Here is a 21,030-nt window from a genome sequence, read left to right as displayed (position 1 = left end):
GTTTGAAATTTACCCGTGAAAGTACAGACAACGATCACTGGATAATTTGACACTGAAGAAAACTTTAAAACCTGACGACTCTCAGGCAAGTTCTGCACTTAGAATAAGCGTCTTTTTTTCTATGATTTCTAGGCAGAGTTGTAAACATTTTATCGACATGGACTTTGGAGATAATGGTATCTTCGGAAAATGTAAGTCAGGCTGAATCTAAAAGTATGTGTATAACATCTGTGTGTTCAGCTTTGACCGAGGTATGACTCAGAGAAGGAGAACGGATTTTGATGCAGACCGAGGCGCGAACTGGGGCACCGAGGGTTTTAAAGTAACTTCATTGCCTCCATGAGATGATCAACCCCTTAGATTTTAATGATCCCATGACACTTTCTTCTAATGCCACCCTACGAACTTTACAGAACTGATAAATCAGTGTATTAGGCGTGTCTGTTTGTGTGTGTGTTTATGCAGGTGTATAAGGAGGACCTGCCTCAGCTGCGACAGCAGAGCAGAGAGAAGAAGCAGCAGGTTGGATCTCTGAAGAGACAAAGAGGACCGGACCAGGGCCTCCGGCTGCAGTTTGTTCATGGGTAACATGTCAGTTAGCCTGTGTGTGTTTGTGTGTGTGTGTGTGTGTGTGTGACAATATAAACAAATAGAAGATGCTAACTACACTTACCATTCTGATACCTCTGCTCGTCGCCGATTTTGGTGCACAACAGACTCCTCATCTGAGTCTGAGGCTCAAACATGTGACTGAATCTCCCCGATGTTTCCTCTAATGGAAGCCTCCTTGACCTGTTGAATGGACCAGTTAAGATCCGGTTGGTTGGTAAAGCGGTGGTAACAATAAAATGCTTGACTGTTATTGTGTGTGTGTGTGCGTGTGCGCTTGCAGGTACCGTGGTTACGACTGCAGGAACAACCTGTTCTACACTCAGGGGGGGGAGGTGTTGTACCACGTGGCGGCGGTGGGCGTGGTCTACAACAGACAGCTGCACAGCCAGCGCTTCTACCTCGGCCACGACGACGACATCCTGAGCCTCAGCATCCACCCGCTGAAGGACCTCGCTGCTACGGGACAGGTGCACGCACACACACACACACACACACACACACACGTGTACTTTCTAAGGCTTCTTGATTGGAGGCAGGTGAAAAGAGTACTGCAAGAATCCAGATGTGACAAATAAAGGCATGTGTGACGGTTTCATTGTCTTTAAAACTGACCGTCGGTTGAATCTTTGCAATCATCCCGAGCCTGAGTTGACTCAGTAACGTGACTGTTCAAATTTATGCAGGGATCAAATGTCACACCAAGATGGTGAACTGTGGGTTTGATGACTTGGCAATGCCTGCTCATCTAATGTGTGTGTGCAGGTGGGGAGGGACCCAGCCATCCATGTATGGGACATCCAGACTCTGAAGTGTCTCTCCTTGCTGAAAGGATTTCATCAGAGAGGAGTGTGCGCTCTGGACTTCTCAGGTATCCCTGTGTGTGTGTACATCTGTCTCTATGAGGCCTGATTTGAGTTCAAGTCCATGAGAGTGAGGATGTTTATACTACGTTTATAGCCAGACTCCCCCCATCCCACTGTTCCCGCCCTGATCTCAAAATGGCTTCCACCGTTTCTGTCCTTCGTTCCACCACGTCAACTGAAATCTCTCCACAACTGCTGAAAAGATGCCATGAGATTTTATCGTAACGTTCATGGTCCCCAGCAGATGAATTGTAATACATTTGGTCATCCCTTTACCTTTCCTCCACGGCTATCATCAGGGCCAAATTTCAATTTCCAATTTGTCCCAAATCTTTGGTCACTGTTCCCGCTGAATGTTTGGTTGGTGGCTCGTTCGACAAGCTAAGGTACGAGACGGCGTGTCTGTTCGTGTTTGTAAGTTTGATAAGAAGGAGACTTTAGCGGGAAAGCTAATGTTGTAGCTCTTGTGCTGTGTAGCAGGCTGCTGTCTGGCTCAGTGTGACCTCCTGTTCTGCCTGTGAGTCAACGCTGACCTTTCCCGCTTTATGTAGCGTTTGATTGGCTGTATCGAAAACAAGGTCCTCATTTAGGTAGACGGATACCGGAAAGGTAATCTGTAGAATTAATGCAAAACCAGGGAGCACCGCCGTGAAACCATTCATGGTCAGGGTTTCTGGTTGTTTTTTCTCAAAGAACACAGATGGGTACGCTGTAGCAGACAAAAAAAGACACTTTTAATTGGTCACGCTGCATCATTTAAGCCGCGTCTATGGGTGACCGAACCACACCCCGAACACGTCATCCAGACAGAGGTAGAAGCCAGGTACAGTAGCTGCAATGTTCTGATGACATTTTTGTTTTTCTGGAGAGTTGACGCTCTTCAAAGTTTGGAAGTGGGACAGTGTGTGTGGGATCACGTCGAAACGACGGGTGCAGGTGTTTTCGTGCACATCACACACCTCTGATTATGTTTGTGTTGCCCTTTGCTCTTGTTATTTCTTATGCGCCTGGTGAAAGGCTGCCGTTCAAATCACACAAATATCCCCAGGCATGAAGGGTGAGACACTACGGTAAAGCAACAGTCACACCATACTTTAGTAAAGGCGCTTTCTCACTCTGAGACTATCAGTAATAAGAACTAGATTGTATTTAGCGAGAACGTTTGTCAGACACCTTTTATGTGAAAAAAGCAACAACCTCTTTGTGATTTATCTTTTCTCCGTGTTTCTCCTGCAGCCGATGGAAAGAGTCTGGTCTCAGTAGGAGTCGATGACGGACACTCCATCGTAGTCTGGGACTGGAAGAGAGGAGAGAAACTCGCTACTGCCAGGTGCTGTAAAAGAAATATATCTATGGATATGAATAGATGTCAAAGTGAAGCCTACTTTTATTATTGCTACTATTGAAACTACTATTTCTTCTAATCGGTCTGCTTTCACTTCTACTGCCACTAATGCTGATAGCACAGCTACTACTATCACTAGTACTTTTACGCCTACGTATACTACCACTACCACTGCAACCGCACAGGTGCTACTACAGTTAGTACTCGTACAAGGTCATATGTTATTGGTGCAGGTCATAGTTGCAGAAGTACAAACTAGTACTAGGGCTGCTGCATTCTGCTGCCACCACCAGAACTACTGCTACAAAAACAACAACATCTGCCATTACTACTGCACTGATATCACTGCCACTAGTATTGTTACTACTACTGGTGCAACTGGTCATGGGCTGCTCTGACTGCTGCTACCATATCACTGCACTACTCTTGTACTGCTGCTGCTACTTTTGACTTTGGTGTTGATAGTTCGGGTACAGTGGAAGCCAGAGTACATGTCCTTTTAATTGTGTCTCTTCTTTTCTGCAGGGGTCATAAGGAGAAGATATTTGTGGTGAAGTGTAATCCCATGCTGATGGACAAACTGGTCACTGTGGGAATCAAACACATCAAGTTCTGGCAACATGCAGGTGAAACTGCAGGAGGCACTTGACTCGTTTGACTCAGGGTTCAGTGGAACACAGATCCAAGTAGCCGCTGCAGGGTTAGATGGCGTCCGATTCCACTCAAAGTAGTTTTTTTGTGTGCGTTCCTTGAATGCGAAGGTCTGACCCCAGATTTTGCCTGAGGAAAGGTCAGTAACAGGAAGTTCCTAAAAAGGGGGTGTAAAATGGGTGGTGTCAATATTGTCCTCTGCCGACCTTTCGCTGCTGCAGCAGTTGGTGTCTATTGAGGACTCCCCGGTGTAACGTTTGTGAAATTAATGATACTAATTGATAATCTCTGACTCTTAACTCAGTCAAATCTGAACACACAGGCATGATGCACATAATTTAATATTCAGTGTGACTAAAATTTTCGAAGGGCGTCGTTATCTTCTGCAAATAAATGTCCGTAAGTCTGCTTGGAAAAAAAGACCCTCCTTATAACTGTGGAACTTGGCTGAGAATCATCAGGTTTTTAGGTTTTCTTTAGTACCACAGTAATCCAGTGATAGTTGCCTGTTTGTCCATGGGTACACTGCAGACAGGAGCTGCTAACAGCTAATTCGGCATACTTGAAACGGGCCTGTCTGCTAAAATGTGCACAAATACAGGCTAAACAAAAATGGCGTTCCAAGTTGTAGCCCTCAGTGAAGCTGACTGAATCTGTGTCAACATTATATACTTGTCGTTTACATCCCACAAAGCCCCCAAATTATGGGAACTGGGGCATAGTTGTCTCAGCGGGGCCGACAGTGTGAAATTTTGAAAACCCTGCTTTAGGCCAATTAAACCCAAGAAAAGCCCATTTTACTTTCCGGAACTGATATTTTAACAGTTTTGTTCCTAAGCAAAGGCAATAAAACCACCTGACTGCAAATAATTGTCATAGATCGGACATTTAATTCTCTCCAGTTCCTGTGTGGGTTTATATCCTGTTATTTTCTCCTCAACTTTATATTAAAAACTGTGGCAGTGATCATGTTCTAAAACACTGATCATGGTAAAGTTCCATCTGATGGAGAACTTCTGTCTCTGCCCTCCAGGTGGCGGTCTGACCTTCCGGCGTGGTGTGTTCAGGAGCGTCGGCCGGGCGGAGACCATGATGTCGGTGTGTTACGGCCGCAGCGAGGCGCTGGTGTTCTCCGGAGCCGCCACCGGAGACGTTTACATCTGGAAGGAGCCGCTGCTGCTGAAAACGGTCAAAGCCCACGATGGACCAGTGTTTGCCATGTTCTCCCTGGACAAGGTGAGGAGGACAGGCTGGAACTTTCTGTCATTCTATTGGTCACTACCCAAAGCTCATGGTCAGAGATCAGCAGGGTCCTAGGCGAGGTGTCCTTGAGGGGACTGGTCTTTTCGTTATGACATTTTATCACAATTACAACACTTTTATAATGTTAACTTCCTTCATCTTCACTCTGGTCTGTGTCCAGTCATCAACCTCATCTGTACATTAGAAACTACATGAAAATCACTCATGGTGTTGCAGTGACATCTGGACAGGATTTAGACAGACACTCGTTAACCTCAGCATTAACAAGGTCCCGCGGTTTTCAACCAGCAGCAGCGGTTTAGAGGTGTGTTTAAATGTCACCTGAAACAGACGCAGAAACGATACCCCGCTCACATTGTTCAGTGCTGCTCGCTGTCATGCAGTTAACTGAAACTAAGCGCTGCTTTCGTGCAGGTTGTGGCTCAGCAAGACGAGTGGCGGCTAGAAGGTTTAGGAAATGACAGCGAGCATCAGCCCCCAATAGTGTCCCTCTGCAGGGTCTGCCTGTTGTCTCCTCTCAGTATCTGAGGTTTAGAGTGAGCAGCGGAGATGGACTTGATTCCTTTCAACAGATTTGGTCCTCCTCCGTGGCGCCCCTCCAGCTGGTGGGGACTGCTTAGATCACCAGTGCGTTTGTAGGTGAGGGTTGGAACAAGGGGGTTGGTAAAAAAAAAAAAAAATTGATTCACATAAGAAGCGTGAATCTTATCTTTTACGATTCTGAATCTATTCACAAATGCCAAGAATTGATTTTTGAAATAATGTTAGTCGACTGTGAGGCTGCAGCACCCGGACGCACTTACTAGAGCTACAGACAGGAGGCAAATTGAGGGAGAAGCCTGAAAAAAGGGAGAAACAGGATGTCAGTGCCTCCATCCACAGGGCAGGAGGAGTCACTGAATGGTTGGATGGGTATGAAAATGATGGGAATGCTGTGGTCTTTGCGGTCACCTGGTCTCGACCCAGCTGAACACCTACAGGAGATTTTGGACCGACGTGTAAGACAGCGCTCTGCACCACCACCATCAAAACACCAAATGAGGGAGCATCTTTTGGAGGAGTGGCGTCGTCCCTCCAGTAGAGTCCAGAGACTTGTGGGATCAATGCCAAGGAGCACTGAGGCTGTTCTGGCGAGTCCTGGTGGCCCAACAACCTCACTGAGACACTTTATGTTGGTTTCTCTCTTGATTTTTTCCCCTTCTGTATCCTGTAGTTCTCCACTACTGGAGACACAACATTAGCAAGAACGCAGCAGAGTACACCAGGTTTTGACAGGAGTCAATGTTTTGGCACACGGTGAACTGGAGCACCTACAGTGTGTGTGTGTGTGTGTGTGTGTGTGTGTGTGTGTGTGTGTGTGTGTGTGTGTGTGTGTGTGTGTGTGTGTGTGTGTGTGTTGACTCAGTGCAGTATTCAAGGGAAAACAGGTTTTGATTAAACAGTGTGACTGATTCTCCAGACGATCTTCCTCCTACCAATGGGCCCTTCACATTCTGTCAGCTGTGTGTGTGTGGAGGTGTGTGCGTGCGTGTGTGTGTGTGTGTGTGTGTGTGTAGGTGTGTGTGTGTGGAGTGTGGAGTGTGTGTTTGATCCTACTCTAGTGTGTTAGTCACGTTGAACAGGAACGTCGGCTACATGCCCAAAACCTAAATGTAGGAGTGAGCAGACGTGTGGTCGATTTACCATTTTTTGGGTTTTTTTTTTGCTGTTTCTTCTTCCATCTGTTTTCCCCTCCCTCACTCTGTCTTTCTTCCTGTTCATTGTTTTAACTCCCTCTCTTCATTCAGCATATGACTGTCTCTGTATGTAACAGGCTTTGCAGACAGATGAGCCAATAGAGAGACCACCGGGCGAGTCCGGATTTACCAAAAACTCCCTTAAATCTGCGAAACCTCATTCCTCCGTTAATTCATGTTCAAAACGATTTATTCTCTCCATCCTGTCTTTTGTTTTTTTACTATTTTCAGAATAACTTGATCCTACTTTCTGCTTCCATGAACACGGAGTCTGCAAAGTTACACCTGACACTGAGATCTGTCTTTAATATACAAATTCAAATCTAAATTTTCTAAACGTTTACGTTTTTTTCCCTCATCAAAATGCAGATTATTCCATGGCAGATTATGTCGCTCCTCCCAGTGAGCTCTTGACACGATCATTAAATTACTCATTGAAATGTAAGAATCACATTTTAACTGAGATGTTACGGATTCTCAAGGCTCCAGTTCCACGAGGGTTAAGTTTCAACTTCTTGTCACAAAGTATAAAAATACAACCTTCTGGATAATGAGGTGTAAATATAGCATTGATCCAAACCTGTGATCACAAATGTTAAATAGAAAGAACCCGTCTTATGAACAGATTTGCTCTTAAGTGGCACATACGAGTGAATTGAAGTCGTGATCCCTACGAAAGTGCACTTCAATACTACGCAAACACTGGTCGAGCCGCTGCCTGGTCAGAAATCCAGCGTTAGAGCAGCTGCTGAATCTGTTTCCAGCGCAGCCAAACAAACTCAGGTTGTTTTGATAAAGAAAGAAGTCAGTCCTTAATAAGTCCACCGTCTCAGTCTGATTTCATGCTGCGCACACAGCCAGTAGTTTTCCATACAGCAGCAGGACACAGTCAGAGGAGCTGGCGATGTTGCTGAGGAGTTGGAGGTTTGCAGCTCAATGACTCTTTTTCATTACTCGCTGCAAAAATCAGCGCACCAAAAAAATGAGCGAAAATGACAAATATGTTGCGTTTCCCGTGGCTGCTCACAATAAAAGCCTGTTAATGTTAATCTGCAGCAGTAGGAAGTGTTGGTGCAGCATTAGCGGTAACTTCATCCGGCTCTGAGGCGGCTGTGGGAGAGCGAACAGTGAACGGTGAGGCTGATATCAGTCTGATTAAATCACAGTGTCGCTGGATTACAGGCTGCGGCGTTTCCCGTCGGTTCCCGCGTGTGTGTGTGTGTGTGTGTGTGTGTGAAGGCACACGCGTGAATCCAGTGCTGGAACGGAGGATTCCACCACCACTAATGAAATCTATCAGTGTGTATAGAGGGACATGTACTGAATGTCAATACATTGAATTGCTTTTGTAGAAAAAATGTTGAACGTAAATGGTATAAAAAATGGGATCTGATTTCATGAAAAACTTTTTCACTTTTCAAACCGTTTTTCACGTACGTAGAGTTTTTGGTTTTTTTCTCACACGACACAGAATCAGCCCAACCGACAAGACCTGGGGCATCAAGGGTGAAAGATAAGCGCTGAGCACATCACATGCTTCTTTTACTCTGTGTAGTGTGTGACAGTGGAAGAAAATCAGCGCATCACCTGGGACGTCCAGGTGTTTGACGCCGTTGACCAGAACGGAGAAGAAATAGACGAATTATGATTTATTTCTTTTCAGTGAATTGTAGCCATTTGCTGCCTACTAGGGTCATGACCCAGCATATATCTGATTATTGGCCCCAGCGCCCGCAGGTCTACTTAGACTTAACTTCAATATTCAGACGTTCATCCTCAGGAACCTTTCATCAGTTTTCACCAGATTAGTTGCGCAGTGTGGAACAAGGCTTGACTGATGTTCCGCAGGTTTTATATTCACCTCGGGATCAGGTAGTGAGGCCTGCAATAATTATTCTGACTTGTTTTTTTGTCCGCAGCTTTCTCGGTTTTTATCATATCAGACCGACCTAACGTTCATTCAGGCCTCCTCCCATTTGTATCCACAACCTCCAGGCAAACAAAGGAAATCATGCAGCACGGCCCGGTGCTTTATTAGCTGATATTTTTCCACCATTGTTCCATCACACGGACCATTTACACATTTACAGGTAATGTTCTAGTAGAAAGATGCCACAATTAATCATCAATCATAGACACATTAAGGCAGTGAAGCCCAGAACACATATACACATTTTTTCTTTTTCTGAAGGTGGAGTTCAATTATTATTTGATTCATTCGGGTAGATGATTCAAATATAAGGCTGTTTTGTTGGCAGCTAAATATACAGATGTACTGTGTGTACAGTATGTGGAGTCACACTCTCTTATGGTATGGCTTTGTGACATTAATAAATACAGATACAGATAGAAGCTTTGCGTCACACCCATGCTACTCACCCTCTTTTTTATTAAGACTCACCTTCCTCTTAATGATCTCCCACCTTCACCGCCCCAGTGAGCATGAATGGTTTTAATGGTTCAACAAAAATTTATGACTCTAAAAATTGAAATCTAGACGGGTTTGTGTGGAATAGTTTTAATGTTATCATCGTTCAGGGTTGAAATGAATGTTTCACGAGTCTCAACGTTCGCCACTGAAATGGAAACACGGTAAAAAATCGACTCTTTACAACCCAACATCCACTGTGTGAGAGTCTACAGAGGAAACGGGCTGGTATCACAAAGATCTGAAGATCTCTCAGGCTGAGTGGGAGGACAAGGGAGGAAAAACCGGCAGGAGAGAGGATGACAGGACTGAGCGATGAGAGCGCACAGCTCTGAGAGAGGAAGGAAGGCAGGAAGGAAGGAAGGAGGCAGGATGTGATAGTATCTGAGGGAGGAAAGGGGAGGGAGGGAAATCTTGACATGCCAGGTTGCGTTTTCCTGGGTTAAAGGTGCGCAGCGATAGTTGGCGTCTTTCTGTTCGGTTTCAAAAGCCCTGATTGATTTCTCTAAAGGAATGAATCAGTCGATGAAATCGCTAAGAAGCTTTATTAAAGCCTTTGACCCAGTGGATCGCCGTCTCCTCTTAGAGAAGCTCCGTGCTGCTGGGCTTTCCCAACATGCACTGCTTCATAACAGAAGGAAATAGTTCTTGTACCAGGGTGTAAATCCGATTTGATAACTCAGCAAAAAGGTGTCATTTAGAACCACTTCTGTTTTCTATTCTCATTAACGACCTACTAATATTGGTAGATGGATTGTTTTTCGTGCTCAGTTATATGCAGATGATATTGTATATCTATATGTGTGTGTGGGTGTGTGTGCAACAAAATCGTCATCACAAATTCACGAGGCTTTGCAGTCTGACTTTAACATCCTACAAACTTGTTTGTCAGCTAAAACTAACAAAGCCAGATCTTATGTAACGGCTCAGAACCGCTGCTCCAGCTCCAGCTCTCCGCCTGCAGCCTCGAACGACTGCACATCCCTGCAGAAGGCTGCTAGCGTTGAACATCTGGGTTCATTTCGGTGTTGGTGTTCTGTAACCTTCCAGACATTGCTTCACGTGTCACAATAAGCTTCGCCGTTTATTTTACCAATACTGGACCAATCTTCTCCCTCTCAGTGTCATGGATATCAGGCTCTGTGGATTCGTACTGGGAGGATCTTTTTTTAGGCACCATTGTTTAACCCTGGCTCCCTCTTGATACGAAATACTTTTAAGTGCCTTTATTTTAATTATCCTTGTTGCCTAAAACAATTTGTTGTCCTCACTGAGATTCTCTGATCAGCTCCTCGTAATGGAAACTAGTAAAACGTAAAGCTTTTATGTTCCGGGCTCTGTCCCGTACGTACAGTATTAGTTCTTTGTCTTCATTTGGCTGATTTGAAAATGTTTTATCATCCTCTCATCATAAAACAGAGTCCACGTGTTTGCAGTAATGCTGTCACTGACTGTTGTAGTTTGATCGTGTCTTTAGGATAATGTCGATCCGAAGGTTGTAACTCTTGTTACTCTCTTGTTACTCTTGTAACTCTTTGTTTTCTAGTTGCTCCTTGTGAGTGTCCTGAGTGATGATGAATCTCGAGGGGGTTTGCCCCGTTCTAGTAAATTTGATGGGGATCTGTTTTCAGGGCTTCGTGACGGGCGGGAAGGACGGCGTGGTGGAGCTGTGGGACGACATGTTTGACCGCTGCCTGAAGACCTACGCCATCAAGAGGGCCGCTCTGTCCCCGGGCTCTAAAGGTACAGGCAATACAGCCATCACCACGAGGGACGGGGGGAGGGAGGTAGAGCCGCCGCTTCACTTTAATCACAAGCAAAAAGGTTACTTGAGGTACAAAAAGTAAAAGTACTCAATATGCAGAATGGCTTATTTCAGAATAATGCACCTCAGATAAGTTACTCATTATTACGGATGCATTACTATATAAAGTCCTTTCTTTATCCATAAAAATACATCGTAATATTTTGTCGATTACATTTTGTGTCATTAATCTGAATCTGCAAAGTAACTAGTAACTAAAGTTAAAGTTATTGTAAAAAGTACAATAGTGGCTCCTGCGTTGTGGAAGAGTAGAAGTACCAAGTATCGGAAAATGGAAATACTCAAGTAAAATTACTCAAAATCGTACTTGAGTGCAGTACTTGAGTAAACGTAGTTTCAACCATATAAAATATAAAAATACAGCAAATGAAACCAAATATAAAATAGAATATACATTTTATTTAAAATATTGCATATTGATTTACAGACTCTACATTTTTCACAGGATTATTTTCTTCTGATTTGGTGAAGCTCTGTTCTTCTTGTTGTTTCTCACTGTCATTCATTTTCTTAGTATTTTGTTGAATTGTGTCGTATTTATTCCTATTTTTTCTTTTGTTCCCTTTCTTCATTTCTAGTCTTGAGTCCTCTGACCTCCCCTGTCACATCTGTTTTCCTTCTGTTATTTGCTTTTCTGCTGCTGTGTACGTGTACAAACAGGAGCATCGTGTGATGTGCAGATTAGATATAAGAGTGAATTCAAAGGCTGAGATTAAGTCGGACCTAAACTTGAACATTTCACAAATGGTGAAACAGTTTTTGTTTTATTTCTCCGATCATAGACGGAGATGCTCTCCGAGGCCGCTTTTTCTGTTATGTATTTTCCGGTTTTGTGGATTAAATTATGTTGAACATGGTCATAATTGCTCTCCCTGCTGAAGATTATAAGTGAAGCAGCTGTCACACACATTAGAAACTCTTCTATCCGACACTGCCATCACCTGGACACATGGGGTCACACACCTCCGTCTGTAAAACTCGAAATATTTGTTTTGAAAAGTGAACACTTACCTAAGAGACTGGGACTTTATCTAAAAAATGATCTTGAAAGTCCTCAATTCGTGTGTGTGTGTGTGTGTGTGTGTGTGTGTGTGTGTGTGTGTGTGTGTGTGTGTGTGTGTGTGTGTGTGTGTGTGTGTGTGTGTGTGTGTGCGCGCGTGTGCAGGCCTGCTGCTGGAGGACAACCCGTCCATCAGAGCCATCACACTGGGTCACGGTCACATCCTGGTGGGAACCAAAAACGGAGAAGTTCTGGAGATCGACAAGACCGGACCCATGACCCTGCTGGTGCAGGTATACTGGGTCTGTGTGTGCGTGTGTGTGTGTGTGTGTGCGTGTGTGTGTACAGCAGGCTGCCACGTTCACTTGTTCTCACTGGCTGACAGGTACGTGTTAAAATCCCACCTGTGGACGCCTCGGTCACAGTTCAGGTCGACCGTTTAAGCCATCGTCCCAAATCAGGGTTTGAGGTGTGTTGAAGCGCAGGTAACCATAGCAACAGTGCTAACGCATCCATTCTGTGAGCAGGTGAGGTCGATCCGCGGGTTTTCCACGCAGCAGCAGGACACAGTAAAAAGAGCCGGTGGCCGTGTTGCCGAGGAGCCGGAGGTGCGCCGCTCTCCATCCGACGGCTCACTGCGGCTGCTCCTCGCTGTTCGCTCCTCCGCGTGAGCGTTGACTTGCGTCGGGTGTCTGATAACGACCTCTGTCAGCGCCAACCTGGCTGACAAGTACATGGCGTTTCCTACGACTCCTTCACAGCAAAAGCCCCGCTGTGTTCGTCCGGCAGAAAACAGCAGCGGCAGGATGAAAGGTTGAGTTGGTAACGGCGAGGCTGATATCAGTCAGATTAAATCACAAGCAGAGTCACGGGATTACAGGCTGCGGCGTTTCCCCTCGGCCCATCGTTTAGCTACTGAGGGTAAATGCAGCGAAGGACCACTGCAGAAAAACCAGGAACATAAACAATATCACAATGGGATTTGATTTCACGAAAATCTGGATTAGAATTCAAACATCTTCAATCCCGTGAGAACTGGACCAGCTCTCTATCTGCTGAGGAAGACCATGTGATATGATGGAAAGATCCAGAACGTCATCCATTAGATTTTAGTTTCTTAAGATGGGTGTTTGTCATTTTGTCACTGTGTGTGTGTGTGTGTGTGTGTGTGTGTGTGTGTGTGTGTGTGCGAGTGTGTGAGATATGGTGAAAATCTCAAGGATTCTTTAAATGTCTGGTACTCTGGTACGGCACCTGTTGCCATGGTGAGGAAGAGAGCTGTCTGCTGCAGATCAATAGGCAGTTGCACACACACAGAGACACACACACAGAGAGACACACACACAGAGACACACACACACACAGAGACACACACAGAGACACACACACAGAGAGACACACACACACAGACACACACACACACACACAGAGACACACACACAGAGAGACACACACACAGAGACACACACACACACACACAGAGACACACACACAGAGAGACACACACACACAGAGACACACACACAGAGAGACACACACACACACAGAGACACACACACACAGAGACACACACACAGAGAGACACACACACACAGAGACACACACACAGAGAGACACACACACAGAGACACACACACACACACAGAGACACACACACACAGAGACACACACACAGAGAGAGACACACACACACAGAGACACACACACAGAGAGACACACACACACACAGAGACAAACACACACAGAGACACACACACACACACTGAGACACACACACACACATGTACAGAACACAACAACGTTGTCCACACTTTTCTGTCCAGGTTACATATATGCAGTGTGTGTGTCTTGGTCGCGTGAAGTGTGCGATGTTTCCAGCCTGATGCACCTGAGTGCTTTCAGATGTCGGTGTGCAGGGACGCAAGCAGAAGCGTGCGGTGATGTGTGTGTGTGCGTGTGTGTGCGTTCAGGAATGTCTTTCACAACAGCAAAGGTTTGGTTTCAGACACGGTGGAGAGCACAATGAAGTTGTCTACAATATCCTGCTTTATATTCATAGACATGTACATGAATATATAATGCTGATGCACTAACAACGTTTGTTTACTTTCCTTAATAGAGAAGAGAGCCTTTCTGATATTTAGCTCATATTAGCATCTTTATAACAAAGACTTCTGGGCTTCACTGCCTTAATGTGTCTATGATTGATGATTAATTGTGGCATCTTTCTACTAGAACATTACCTGTAAAGTTAAAATGTTAATTTTCAGCCCTCAGTTGTGTCTGCAGGCTGCATACAGCCCCAAAAACCTCCACCAGTCAGGTAGGACCACCTACACGTAGCCTGATAGGCCAAACCCAGGGCAAACAAGTCTACGTCTTTAAGACTCCATCATTTGATTCATGGCAAATCTGAGGGAAGTTTTCAGCACTGAGGTACAGACTCAGCCGTGATGGGTCCCCCTGTCCTTCACTCTGTCTTCCTGGTCTCTCAGAAGGACCCTGTGTCAAAGTCTAGTTTCAGTCCCTTCGTTGCTTTAGTTTATATTGAGCGTTTAAAACTGTGCTTCATTAAATTGCCTCCCGTGTAATTAACACATAGAAACCCTCGGGTGAGGTCGTGTCATTCCCTCATAGGAGAACTGTGAGGCTGCAGCCAACAATTATTCATTTCATAACATTATGAAATCATAGTTTCAGCCAAACCCTCACAGATTACACGTTTTAAATGATTTGCTGTGATGAACATCCCGTATCTGACAACTTCACAGAATCAAATGCATTTTGTAAGAATTTTCTTTCCAGGCAAACCTAAATTATATATCTACAGATACACGGCCCATTATCAGTCTTGACTGCAATTATTGACGTAAAATAAATCTCAATTTTCAAACAGTCCTGGTTATTCTGATAGGGAAACTGTGCAGTACGTCCATATTTAAAGCTAATGAGAGACTTTGAGAGGCAACTGTAGTCATTTGTCCCATACGATCGATGTATGCTTTCCTGTTGATTAACGTGTGTGTGTGTGTGTGTGTGTAGGGTCATATGGAGGGCGAGGTTTGGGGTCTGGCCCCCCACCCCCTGCTCCCCATCTGTGCCACCGTCAGCGACGATAAAACCCTGCGACTGTGGGAGACGTCAGCCAATCACCGCATGGTGGCCGTCCGCAAGCTGAAGAGAGGTCAGATAAAGGACCAGGCCGCCGCTTTTTATGTTACTGTCCTGTGTATCCTATGCCCCTGCTGGTCACCGTCCAGATCACCCATTCGTTTTTAGACTGACTTGCCTTCTTCTAGGCAGCCATTGGTTTCAGGTCATGTCAGGATCAGGAGGAAGCTCGTGGCGAAGTTGTGTGTATTGTGACCTGGGACTGGGCCCATTAGGAGAGGGGACATAAAGAAGACTCTTTTTTAACCCATGATTGATTTCATACTTTGTAACGTTGTTTGAATTAATATTAAAATGATTAGAGAGTAGAAACGCACAGGCGCCCGCTAACGACCAACCGCCGCTACTGCAGATAAATAATCCACCTGAGTTGATGTTTAGTCACAGTTATTATTGGTTGATTTTCTCTCAGGTCTCAACTTTAATACTTTCACCATTTATTCTTAAAAAGATGCTAATTGTTCGTGGTGATGGATTTTTGAGGTGATGGGAGGAGAATTTTCTTCTTCTCTTTTGATGGAGTGAAGCTAGCAGTTTCCCCCTGCCTCCAGTCTTTGTGCTAAGCTAGGCTAAACACGTCCCGGACACACAGAGATGAAGCGCGTGTCCATCTTTTCATCTGACTCTGGGAAAAGACAGAGGACAGGGGGGTTTTCCCTAAATGTTGGACAGTTTGACGAAAAGGGAAGCTGCGTTTCACGTGGACTTTAAAAACATCTGCAGGGAAGGAAAGCTGAACGTACCTGCTCTTTTACAGCAACTCCCTGTCGAAATATCAGCCGAGTAACAGACACAAGAAACAAGAACGGACAGAGTCAGTGAATAAAACAGACAGACGAGGAGGAGGCTCAGTGACGGAGATGTCAGGGAGGCAGACGGCGCTTTTTGAGGATGCTCTTTAAGCGACGGAGCGGTAAAACTTTCGGGTGACATCGCAGATCTTCCCTGATTAGTTTGGGCATTTTCTTTCCCTTTGTCAGACGGTTTACAACAGAGAGCTGACAGGAAATGACGGGAGAGGGACCCGAAGAAACGCAACACCCGCGACCCCGAACATGGACTTTCTGACCTGGACTTCTGAAATCAGAAATACAGACAATTCCAGCAGAACATGTCAAATGAAGTAACTGATAAACTTGAATATTGACCAACAAGCTAACCGACTGACCGACTGTGTGTGTGTGTGTTTTCCAGGCGGCCGCTGCTGTGCCTTCTCTCCTGATGGGAAGGCGCTGGCGGTCGGTCTGAGCGACGGCGGCGTGCTGATGGTGAACGCCGACACGCTGGAGGATCTTTTGAGCTTCCACCATCGCCATGACGCCATCTCTGACGTCCGCTTCACCCCAGGTGCGCACACACACACACACACACACACACACCGTAGCACAGACATTACTATGTAGAGATAATGCCACTCGTCCTCACTTTTATTTGACATTTTCTGGTACGCACGGTCTCAGACTCAGGTAAATACCTGGCGGTGGCGTCGCATGACAGCTTCGTGGACATCTACAACGTGCTGAGCAGTAAGAGAGTGGGGATCTGTAAAGGAGCGTCCAGTTACATCACGCACATCGACTGGGACGCTCGAGGTAACACACGACACTCTCTCCATCTTCTTCCACCGCCCTCCTCCACCCAAACGCGTCTGAGCTTCACTGGGCAGTTTGTGAAGAAGGGAAGCTCCACTGAGCTCCACCTTAAATCTCAGTCAAACACCTGCACGTACCCAATGCCGGATTTATGGCATCAGAGCTAGTTTGGAGCCAATCGTGAGCCAGCGCGAAGCTTGTAGTGGCGTGATGTGAGAAACTTGAAGCCTCCAGGTCACAAACACTGAGGACGGACGTTTCAGTGGAAGCAGGAGACGTCGTCTGTCCAGCAGTTAAACTTTTAAAATGAAAAAATAAAATAGGATATTCACAGAGTCTGGAGGTGTAAGTTTAAGAATATTTAACAAGCTGGCTGAAGTTTTTAAACCGTGTCAGACACAAATGATTATTCAGAGCAGATTATTTTATCAAAACGTGGATCTTTGGGAAGCACCTTGAGTTGCATCTTATCTTCTGCTAAAGATGTGTAAACATATATGAAGGCTTTCTGTAGGAGGCTGTTCACAGCACTCAGAATGATGGTTAATAATCAGAGGGGGTCAAAGTGACGCTGCCTAACTTCTGTTGAACGGCATCGCAGCTCACAGTTACAGGATAACGGCAAATGCTGCGACACAGTGTGACAGCAGAACGAGTGGAGGTGAGCTGATACAGTGAAACCAGACCAAAACCCAGAGTGTGTGGAGCTGAGCGAAGACGTGTTTTGAATTCATGAAGTAAAGTTTTCATTTGTAAGAGGAAGCTTGGGTCATTTATTCTTTCAAAAGTTATATAGTTTCACTTTTTCATTGTTTTATTCACACCATTAACTGTTTTCTTTATTTCTTTCTTTTACGTGTGTGTGTGTGTGTGTGTGTGTGTGTGTGTGTGTGTGTGTGTGTGTGTGTGTGTGTGTGTGTGTGTGTGTGCGCGTGTGTGTTTCAGGTAAACTGTTGCAGGTGAACACAGGAGCCAAAGAGCAGCTTTTCTTCGAAGCCCCGAGAGGAAAAAGACAAACAATCAGAAACTCTGAGGTCAGTATGCGTGTGTGTGAGTGTGTGTGTGTTTGTGTGTGTGTGTGCCCATTCGATTGGGCACGTGTTGATATGATTCAGTGGGACGTCCACTTCCTGAGGGCGTCATGATCTCTGATGTCCCTCCAGAATAAAGCTCCAGAAATCCACCTAGAAGTCAGAGGACAGAGAGGCTGCAGAACTTCATTCAGAATCCTCACGTTTTTAAGTTTCCTTCAGTGTCACAGTGACCCAGTGACAGTTGTCTGTACATCCATGGGTTCACAGCAACAGGAGCTGATCTCAGCTGATTCAGCAGCTTTTGATGTGACAGTTTGATAAATGTGAACAAATATAGGCTGAAACAAAGGTAGACCAGCAGTGACGAACTGTAGCTGACATTACAGCAGCACATTAGATGAGCTTTTACAGGGTCCTGCTCTCCTGTGGATATTTAAGTTTTCTGGCCTCACGTTTGTTCCCAAACAGGCCCGGATGTTGGGGTTAGCATGTTGACACATTTTTGGCTTCTTCTATTCATTGATTCATGTAGAGAAAACACTCAGAGATCCACTTTAAAACCCGAGGATGGGGCTTCGGACGGGATTTAAATGACAGTTCACAGAAACACAGGAGGTCACTGTGTCTTTAATCGTTACTTTGGGGGGGGGCTGATTCCCCACGTATGCTCCGGACAGAAGTAAAAATCCTGACCAGAGCAGGTGATGTTAAAATCACCGCATCTAGACACAAGAATCCAGTCTGAATGGGGCTCGGGATCCTTCTGTTCAGAGACAGTGTGTTTATGAAGTGTTCATCTGTTTCTTAATCTCTGTCCCTCTGTCTTCATCCTATTGTTGTGCGTATCACGTGTTTGATGTTATCACGTGTGTGTGTGTGTGTGTGTGTGTGTGTGTGTGTGTGTGTGTGTGTGTGTGTGTAGCTGGAGCGGGTCGAGTGGTCCGGCTGGACGTGCGTTCTGGGTTCGAGCTGCGAGGGAATCTGGCCGACGCACAGCGACATCACCGACATCAACGCCGCGTCGCTCACCAGAGACCGAACGCTGCTCGCCACCGGAGACGACTTTGGCTTCCTCAAGCTGTTCAGCTACCCAGTCAGAGTACGACAGACGAGGCGGAGAATCCGGTTCCTGCGTAGAGTAGCACGTTGCGTTCAGCAGGAGCTGCTGTCTGCCAATATGGCTGCGAACTTGGGCCTTTGTTCTGACGTGGCACGAACGAGTGATTTAAGAGCATCTGAGGCATTCGCAGATGTTCTCGCACTCCAAGTTTTTCTCTCGGGTCCAACAGAACCGACTCCCGGTCCAGAGCTGTCGCGAAAGACGTGAAGAGATTCCACAGGGGAGAAAATAATCATTTGACATGAAACAGAAACTGGAGATTAAATATGATACCGAAATTACCAAAAATGAGATGCATAACCAAGACAGACTTAGGGGAGCTTCACCATATCATCAGCGTCGTGGCCAATTTAAGAGGAGCTTTTATGATTTTTTTAACATATTTCTGCACAAAAACCTACACAATACAGGAGTTGTTCCTCTCGCCGCCTCGGGGTCCTTCTGCAGGTCTCTGTCCAGGCTCATCCTCTGACAGTGTCACATCACCTGCTGTAGGACAGAGTAACATCCTGTCCAATGTCCACATGACCCCATCAGCTCTCACATTAGTCCCGAACCGCTTTGCTTTAGAAACGTGTTATTTTTAACGTCCACCCTCGTATTCCCACTCTCTTTCTGTCACAGTCGTTGGCAGCCGTGCTCCTCACGTCTTCCAGTCGTCTCTGGTTCTCAAATGCTGAATTTGTTTGCCGTTTTTCTCACAGCAGGACCCGAAGCTCCGCAGTGTGAAATTCTTCTTTTGACCCACGCGTGGCCTCATACGGAGGTTTTAGGGCTGTAGTGTGCGGCAGTGGCCGCATCTGATGAGTGTTCATCAGGCTGAAACTGGCGATTTACGACGAGTTTGTGCCGTTAAGAGAGTTTGGTGAATCCGGCTTCGAACGTTCATACAAACAAACCTCACAGAAAAGACGTAAGAGATAATACAGACCAGACTGGACAGGACTGTCTTCCTTCCTTTACGCTCTCATTTCTTTCCTTATTGTCGCTCATCTTTCTTCGCGTTCCCTCTTTTTGCTCTCCCTACTTCTTTCTTTACGCTTTCTTTCTTTCTTTCTTTCATTATTTATTTCTTCCTTCTTCTTTTCTTTTTTCCTTTTTGTGTTTCCTCTTTTCTGCTTTCCTAGTTTCTTTCTGTCCTTTTCTTTCCTTGGTTTATCTCTTGCTCTCTCTCCTCATTTACTTCCCTCTTTTCCTTCTTCCTCTGGTCTCAGTGCATCAAAATCCTCAAACCAGGTGATAAAAGGTTTTTACCCAACGGCAAAACTTATTTCGAGTCCTTTCGCTGCAGAAAGCTGAACGATGACACTTTAAATTTGACTGCAGGACTTTGACTTGGACTGCAGTATTTTTACTACTACTAGTAAAAGTAGGAAGAATCTGAGTAACCCAGTAACTAAAGTGTACTTCTTCTCCTCCCCCTCCCTCCAGGGTCAGTACGCCCGTTTCAAGCGCTACGTGGGCCACAGCGCCCAGGTGACCAACGTCCGCTGGGACCAGGACGACTCCACCCTGCTGACGGCGGGCGGGGCCGACACGGCCCTGATGATCTGGGCAAGGGAGCGAGGAGGCGGGGTCGGCGGGGAGGGGGAGGGGCCTTTGTTTCGCGACAACCGACCCCCCGTGGACAGCGAGGAGTCGGACGACGACATCGAGGAGGACGGAGGTGGGTGTGTCTGCGTTTTTACTTCAAGCTGATCTTAGAGATGAAGAGTTTCCGTTTCTCTGCTCTTTATCAAACCGAGACCCGGACCCGGCCTGAATCTGCACTTTCAGACCAGAACTTGCCTGGTGGTGCCAAACGGAGCAGCGACGATTATTCAGTGAATCAATAGGTGGATCGACAGACAGTTTATCGGCAACTGTTTTAAAAATCTCTTTGAATCAATTTCAACGGAAAGAAAATGCCCGAATTCTCTGGTTTCGGCTTCTCAAGTGTGAGGACCTGATGCTTTTCTTTCTCTTTAACACGGGAGACAACAAACATCGCTTTTTCGACGTTGTGACCTTAACCTTTACCACGTGTTCATCATTGTCACCTGACATCAGAGTTTCCATGGCCTTGACAAAGCTCCTTATTTTGATCACCAGGACCTTTTCCTTGAACTGGTGCCTGCTCCTAAGTGAACTTTAGCCACATTGTTGTCACGTCATAAAACAGATTCATTTTTCAGCATCAGTTTGTGACAGTTTTGAAGACACAGACCTGCTGACGCTGACGTCAGAGCAGAAAATGCTTCTTCTTTATAAGATCATGTTTTTGATGTTTTCCCTTTGACAGTTGACAGCCTAGAGTCTCTGTAGCAAACGGACGTTAAAAACGAGCCTTGTTTGACACGGGGGGGCTGCGGGGGCCGTTCCAGAAGCCTCAGCTTGTGTTTCTCGAGGTG

At 45.7% G+C, this 21,030-nt stretch overlaps 1 protein-coding gene across 3 annotated transcripts in view; it reads left to right on the top strand.

Moving 5' to 3' along the window:
* Positions 1 to 21,030, top strand: part of LOC120796116 (echinoderm microtubule-associated protein-like 6) — an 86,439-nt gene that overhangs the window by 44,350 nt on the left and 21,059 nt on the right. For 2 of the 3 annotated variants that reach the window (XM_040138511.1, XM_040138509.1), the window contains exons 15-28: positions 466 to 584; positions 893 to 1,079; positions 1,375 to 1,480; positions 2,712 to 2,805; positions 3,346 to 3,446; positions 4,505 to 4,707; positions 10,530 to 10,641; positions 11,889 to 12,016; positions 14,766 to 14,907; positions 16,089 to 16,241; positions 16,355 to 16,486; positions 17,432 to 17,520; positions 18,443 to 18,619; positions 20,072 to 20,306. In XM_040138511.1, the coding sequence (XP_039994445.1) occupies positions 466 to 584; positions 893 to 1,079; positions 1,375 to 1,480; positions 2,712 to 2,805; positions 3,346 to 3,446; positions 4,505 to 4,707; positions 10,530 to 10,641; positions 11,889 to 12,016; positions 14,766 to 14,907; positions 16,089 to 16,241; positions 16,355 to 16,486; positions 17,432 to 17,520; positions 18,443 to 18,619; positions 20,072 to 20,306 (1,978 nt within the window). Of the gene's footprint in view, positions 1 to 465; positions 585 to 892; positions 1,080 to 1,374; positions 1,481 to 2,711; positions 2,806 to 3,345; positions 3,447 to 4,504; positions 4,708 to 10,529; positions 10,642 to 11,888; positions 12,017 to 14,765; positions 14,954 to 16,059; positions 16,242 to 16,354; positions 16,487 to 17,431; positions 17,521 to 18,442; positions 18,620 to 20,071; positions 20,307 to 21,030 lie in introns of all 3 variants that reach the window. The other variant, XM_040138510.1, reaches the window with a different exon arrangement.

The sequence above is a fragment of the Xiphias gladius genome, chromosome 11, assembly GCF_016859285.1.
Source record: "Xiphias gladius isolate SHS-SW01 ecotype Sanya breed wild chromosome 11, ASM1685928v1, whole genome shotgun sequence".
In the NCBI taxonomy this organism is placed as follows: domain Eukaryota; kingdom Metazoa; phylum Chordata; class Actinopteri; order Istiophoriformes; family Xiphiidae; genus Xiphias; species Xiphias gladius.
The sequence above is the reverse complement of the archived record's forward strand: the minus strand, read 5'-3'. Positions and strand labels throughout refer to the sequence as shown.